Source organism: Melospiza melodia, chromosome 17 (genome assembly GCF_035770615.1).
Source record: "Melospiza melodia melodia isolate bMelMel2 chromosome 17, bMelMel2.pri, whole genome shotgun sequence".
NCBI classification, from domain to species: Eukaryota; Metazoa; Chordata; class Aves; order Passeriformes; family Passerellidae; genus Melospiza; species Melospiza melodia.
The window spans coordinates 16843597-16850296 of record NC_086210.1 but is presented as its reverse complement, the minus strand read 5'-3'; the positions used below and the strand labels follow the sequence as shown (position 1 = coordinate 16850296).

Here is a 6700-nt window from a genome sequence, read left to right as displayed (position 1 = left end):
AATCCAGGGACGTCGACTCCGAACCACGGTGGAGGTAGTCAGCAGCACTTGGAAAGGTCCTTCCTACTTTTCTTGTAGGGGTTTTTCCTAAAAGATTCTTAACATACACCCAATCACCGGGGTTAGACGGATGCAATTTACAATCAGGTTGCTTAGGTTGGTGCTCGATCATCACAGTAGCATTCTTATCAAACTGTTTCCCCACCGCAATTACATAATCGTAAATGTATTGATTACCGATCTGGTCTATGACATCCCCATTTACAGCTTGCATAGCATAAGGTCTACCATATAGAATTTCAAAAGGACCTAATTTTCCCTTCGATCTTGGCTTGACTCTCAGTCTCAGCAGAGCAATAGGCAAAGCTTGATACCACTGCAAATTAGTCTCTTGGCATATTTTAGCAATTTGTTGTTTGATAAGATGATTCATCTTTTCCACTTGCCCACTGGCCTGTGGACGGTAGGGTGTGTGCAATTGCCATTTGATTTGTAATGCTTTGCTTATTGCTCTCACTACTTTGCACAGAAATGTGTACCTCTATCCGAAGAAATGCTCTTCGGTACCCCAAACCGTGGAATAATTTCATTCAACAGTACTCTAGTTACCTCTCTTTCCTTATTTGTCCTACAGGGGAATGCTTCAGGCCACCCAGAAAATGTGTCAGTTAATACCAACAAGTACCGAAACCCCCCTTTTCGGTATTAACAAGTACTGAAACCCCCCCCTTTTCTTGGGAGTTCAGAAAAATCAATTTGCCATACCTCACCTGGGAATTTACCTCAGCTTATGGCTCCTTGGTGTACTTTGGTTCCTGTATTCGGGTTGTTCTTCAGACACCGTTCACACTGGGACGTAACGTGTTTTATAGTAGTAAATAATTTTGGTCCTGCTATTCTGGTCTGCAAATATTGGTAAAGCGAATCTAGGCCCCAATGGGCCTTCTCATGTTCTGCCTTCACAAACTGCCACATCACGTTTCCTGGTATCACTAACTGTCCTGTTTCTAATTGACCCCAACCATTTTCTAGTAGTTTGCCCTTATTCCTTTGAATCCATCTATGATCTGATTCTTGGTAATCTGGCTGGATATTGATATCCAGCTCCCCTGGTATTAGGGCCGCTATTTCCGCTTCCCTATTTCTTGTGGCCGCCAATTTAGCTTCTGTATCTGCCTTCCTATTCCCTATTTCTGGAATAGTATTGCCTTTCAAATGCCCCTTGCAATGCATTATGGCCACCTGTGTTGGGAGTTGGACCGCCTCCAGCAGTCGCAGAACCTCTTCTGCATGTTTGACTGTTTTCCTTGTGTAGTCAACAGTCCTCTTTCTTTCCAGATGGCTCCATGAGCATGTACAACAGAAAAGGCATATTTAGAGTCTGTCCATATATTCTTTGAGATCTGGGCGACTGGAGTAGACGGCTTCAATTGCTTCCAGGCAGTCATGTTCGATGGGTTCTGCTGGGGCTCTTCCTTCTAAGAATGAAGCTGGGTTCACAATATTAATTACCTGAATGGTTATATCATCTGATTCAGCCAGGATGGCCTGGTATTTTAAGAATCTGGAAGGCGACAACCAATGGTTGCCTTTCTGTTCCAGCACAGCTGACACAGTGTAGGATACTAATACAGTCACCTTTTGGCCCAGCGTAAGCTTCCTGGCCTCTTCTATGTTAATTATCACCTTTACTTACTTCATCCAATCGCTTGGAGAAGTAGACCACAGCTCTCTTGTGTGGTCCCAGCTGCTGTGCTAGTACTCCTAGGGCCATCCCTTGCCGCTCATGGGAAAATAGCCAGAATGGTTTCGACACATCTGGGAGACCTAAGGCTGGTGCTCTCATCAGCTCCCGCTTCAGCCTCTTAAAGGCCCCTTCCGCCTCGGGAGTCCAAACTAGGACATTCTTGGTTTCCTTTAGCAAATCATACAATGGTTTAGCGAGTATCCCATACTGGTAGATCCATAGCCGACACCAACCTGTCATCCCCAGAAAGGCGCGCAGGTCTCTCACCGTCTCTGGTTTGGGCATCTGGCAGATGGCCTCTTTCCTGGCTGCTCCCAGGGATCGCTGTCCTCTGGAGATTTCGTATCCCAGGTACACCACTTCCTTTTGCACCAGTTGTGCTTTCTGTTGAGAGACTCGATATCCACTTAAACCCAGGAAATTCAACAAGGAAATAGTCCATTCAATGCATTCTTCCTCCGTCACTGTCGCTATTAGAAGGTCGTCTACGTACTGCAGGAGGGCGCCATCTCCCGGTGGCCCTTCCCATTGTTCTAATTCTTTGGCTAACTGATTCCCAAAGATTGTGGGCGAGTTAGACCGGCCTTGGGGCAACCGTGTCCAGGTAAGTTGGGTCTTTCTCCCCCTATCTACTGATTCCCACTCAAAGGCAAAAACCCTTTGACTCTCGGGGGCTAAGGGAAGGCAGAAGAATGCGTCTTTCAAATCTAATACGGTGAACCAAGCCAGGCTATCCTTTAGCCTAGTTAAAAGTGTATATGGATTAGCAATCACCAGGTGTAATGTCTTGGTTATTTCGTTTACTGTCCTCAGATCCTGAACGAGCCTATATGTTCCATTAGGTTTCTTTACTGGCAGGATTGGTGTATTAAAATCCGATTCGCATTCTATCAATAATCCCAGTTCTAAAACCTTTTGATTATGGGCTCAATCCCCTCCTTTCTCCTATCTTCAGAGGGTATTGTTTTCTTACCACTGATTCTGCCCCAATTTTAAGTTCAACAACAATCGGTGCTGCTTATTTGATTTCAGGGGGGGGATTGTGAAAGGGGCTAGCGGTGGGCCTGTTAGCTAAAGGAGTGAGAAGTAAGAAGAAGAAACTGATAAGGAGCTTTCCCCAAGGCCTTGGCAGCTTTCCCAGAAGCCTTGGCAGCACGCCAGGTAACTCCCATGGCATCCGAACTTTCTTCACCAAGTTCCCCATCAGAGCCCCCTTCTACTTCAGCCCCCCCCCCCCGTTAGGTATCAGCCTTGACTTTTTGTCTGCATTTTACTCCGTTTCTCTCTCTATTCTCTATTCCTTTAAAACTCCAAAGAGCGAGTTCTAGGTTACTGCTAAATTAACAGCTGTTTTAGCTCAGACTAATGGGTAAGTCTCGCTCGGGATTTGCTTGAAATTGTAATAATTGTGATTCTCAGGTAAAGGTTCCACACAACTGATTGTTAGGCTTAGAGCTGTAATCAGTTGTTCCTCGTTTACTTGAAATTCCAATTTGTCCTTATTGAATTTTATTATGGTTCTTAAGTTCTCCAATAGGTTTCTTCTCAATAAGGGCTTTGGTGAATTTGGTAAATATAAGAACTGATGAATTTCATCTGTTTCCTAATACTGTATTTAATGGGTTTCAGAAAGTAAGGCTTTTCTGGTTGGCCTGTTGCTCCCACAAATTGTATAAATCCATCACTTTTAGGTACCAATTCCTGATTTAAAGCCGAAAAAGTTGCTCCCGTATTAATCAAAAGTACTGTTTAAACTGTGCTTTATCCCACTGAGTTAATTGATCTACTATAAATAACAAATATTTCCACCGACCTACTTTAAACAAATCTACAAAATCAACCTGGATCTTTTGAAATAGCCGCTAGGCTGTTTTGCATTCTCCAGAGGGAGGGCTCTTAAGCACTTTCTTATTTACCTTTTAACAGGTGAGACACCCCTGGGTAATTTGCTTTTTTTTTTTTTTTTTTTTTTTTTTTTTTTTTTTTTTTTTTGTGAGGTCATGATTTCAATCTCTCTCTTTCTTAAGGTTGCTTTTTGTTTCTTTATTAGCCAAATTATTTCTCTGACTTTAATATCCCTTCCCCCTCTGGTGTTCCTTTATATGAACTATCCCCTCATATATTAACCCCTTCCTTTGAGTGTTTATAAGTCTCCTTTCCTTCTAAATTTCTCTAAAAGTATGTACTACACTAAAAGCATGTTTGGAGTCTGTATAAATAGTCCCCCTTTTTGCCCTTTTAAAATCCACAAGCTTGCGCTGACCAGGAGGGACTAAAGGGATTAGACTCCTTCACTCTAAACTTTTCTACTTCACCTGAAAGCCAACCCATGTCATCAATTTCTAGATCATCTTCTTTAGGTAAAGAATAGATTTCAAGTTTTCCTTCACAGGGTTTTATCTGTAAATTTAGGGCTACTATTAGATCTCTGCCTAGCATATTCTCCTCGGCTTCTGGTACCAACAATAAGTCATTTACTCCAAATTTGTTATTTGTTTCAATTTTCACCCCTTTTATTATAGGAACAGGGAAAGCTTCTCCTGTAATTCCGACTACTGAAACTTGCTCACAACTCACTTCACATCCCTGGGGTAATTTTGTCACTGTTGACCGAGAAACTCCTGTATTTACTAAAAATACAAATTCTTCACTCTGAGGACCTACTTTTAGCTTTATTATCAAGGGCTCTTCTAGGTGTAATTCGATCTTTTTCGTTAGACAAAACCCTTGCCCTTTCTGACTCTCCTGAGAAGTTTTCTCATCTTGCTGTTTCTTTTTGCAATTTCTTTGCAGGTGCCCCTTTTTATGACAATAAAAGCAGGTAGGTTCCACACCCTTCTTTTTCTCATTTCCACTACATGCATCACAGCAACGTTCCTTGGGCTTTGGACCCTTCTTATCCCTTTCCAGGGCTAGTACTAGGGGATCCTGAGGGGCTACGTTAATTTCACATTCTTTTTGCCACTCAGGTTTATTCCTTAGGGTGAAGAACATGTCTGCGTACATTATTTCATCCCATTTATTGAGCCGGCGGAGGAGGAGTATTAGTTGCAAAATAGTGTTATAATTAGTTGTTCCCTCTGGTGGCCATTTTTCTCCGTCATCAAGACGGTACAGGGGCCACCATTGTGTACAATACTTTAAAAGTGTCTTTTTACTTATGTTTCCCCCTGGAATCCCTCCCAGGTCCTTCCAGTGTCTTAGGATACATCCTAAAGGGGTTTTCATATTTATATCTTTACTCTGTTGGCTTCCCATGGCTATTCTCTGTATTCGTGCTCTTTTCCACAAGTACCATATGCCAATATACCTTAACACTTCATTCACACAATTTCCATTCGCTTCGTCCAGGAAATGTGGATCGGGACTCCATTCTCGTTTTGCAGCGATGCTGCGTCTCACTCACTCCACACACACACCCGTACGGTGAGAGGTTCCTACCTTATGGTCTTATGTCAGAACAGGCTGTTTTACCGGGTTTGGTCACAAGAGGTCGCCGATAGACCGTGAAATACCGGGTTCCCAAGTTCATGCACATACATTTCCAATCTGTTTACATAGAAAGTAATAAAAGCGTCCCCTATAAGATTTTACAACGGACATATAGAACAGACGCAAAAGGATCACCGGCTGACAGACCTCTCAAAAAGCAATCTTAGTTTTCAACCCTTAATCCACAGTATTATAACATTAAATACAATATTGAAAACAGTTACTCACACAGTAAAAAAAACAGACCAAAGATACCAAGATAAACAAATACTCCTTCCAGCAGGACTTTAACCTGCGTTTTCTCTTTTCCTTGCTTTATTTTTTTTTCTTTTCTTTTTTTTTTTTTTTTTTTTTTTTTTTTTAACCGAAGCTGGGATTTTTAACCCCAGCAAAACCAATGCTAGCCAACCAATGCTAGCTAACCAATACTAGCAAAACCAATGCTAGCAAACCAATGCTAGCAAACCAATGCTAGCAAACCAATGCTAGCAAACCTGGGATTCTTTACTGGGGCGTCCCCCAGCTTTCCCTTCCGGCGGTCACGTCTGACCCCCGTTTCCCAATAAAAGCGCTTTATTCTAAAACCAATAAAGAATTTAAATACCTCTGAATTGGAGCAGGAGATGCAGGGTACTCTTCGTCCACCGAGAGCACTGGTCCGGGGCGGGGAGTCTCTTCTGACAAACGTTAGTCAGGGGCGCCCGAGGGTCCCGACCCCGGACCCGGCTCGGGGAGGACCCCTCAAGTCCTGGATCTCCTGTCTGGTGCCATACCTCCTGCCTGGCTCGCCAGAAATGATGCCGAATTTTGCCCCAAACAGGCAGAGTGACTGCCTAATCAGACTCAACTTAAGTCAATTAAGCAGGAGGTATTTTATTTGCGACGCGTCGGAGAAATCACAAAATGGATTTCTGAGTTCACATAGCAAAAGCAAGCCTTATATACAATTTTGGGTATAGGATTACATCAGATCAGGTACATAATCATGCATATTCATATGGGGCGTGGTGTAGGCGGAGCGTGGGCGGAGCGCAGGTGGAGACATCTCTTTTGGGGAATTTTCAGGTGGTCGTTCCTGTTGCCTTCATCATAGACGGGGTCTTTCCGATGAGTCTTCCTCTTTAAACTTTTGAACTCATTTCCTAATTTGGTCAATTCCTGGTGTGTTTGGCTTAGATCCCGTGGTTTGGCAAAACCCTTAGGATCGTTTCGACATTGCTGGCTCTAAACCTGCTTAGTCCATTAGTTTCTCCCATACCTATCTCTTCCCCTGTCATGATGCTCTACCCCTTATCTAATTTGTTACTCTGTTTTCCTAGTGCTGTGCTTTCTCCGTGTGTTCTAGTGCTAGGCCCTGCTTTACAGGCCTCACATTCCATGTTTTAACCCATTACTTCCAGAAGGCTATCTGCTTTAGGGCTTCAGCCCCCTTAATATAAAATTTATAGTAATTTAGAGGGG

At 43.1% G+C, this 6700-nt stretch overlaps 1 protein-coding gene across 1 annotated transcript; it reads right to left on the bottom strand.

The window, feature by feature from the left end:
* Positions 1–3724: 3724 nt before the first annotated feature.
* On the bottom strand, positions 3725–6326 carry LOC134426017 (uncharacterized protein K02A2.6-like). Its single transcript, XM_063171016.1, has 2 exons — positions 5844–6326; positions 3725–5296 (listed from the first exon to the last, which is right to left on the bottom strand). The coding sequence occupies exon 2, from the start codon at positions 5003–5005 to the stop codon at positions 3986–3988; it is 1020 nt and encodes a 339-aa protein (XP_063027086.1). The 5' UTR covers positions 5006–5296; positions 5844–6326; the 3' UTR covers positions 3725–3985.
* Between the last annotated feature and the right edge of the window lie 374 nt (positions 6327–6700).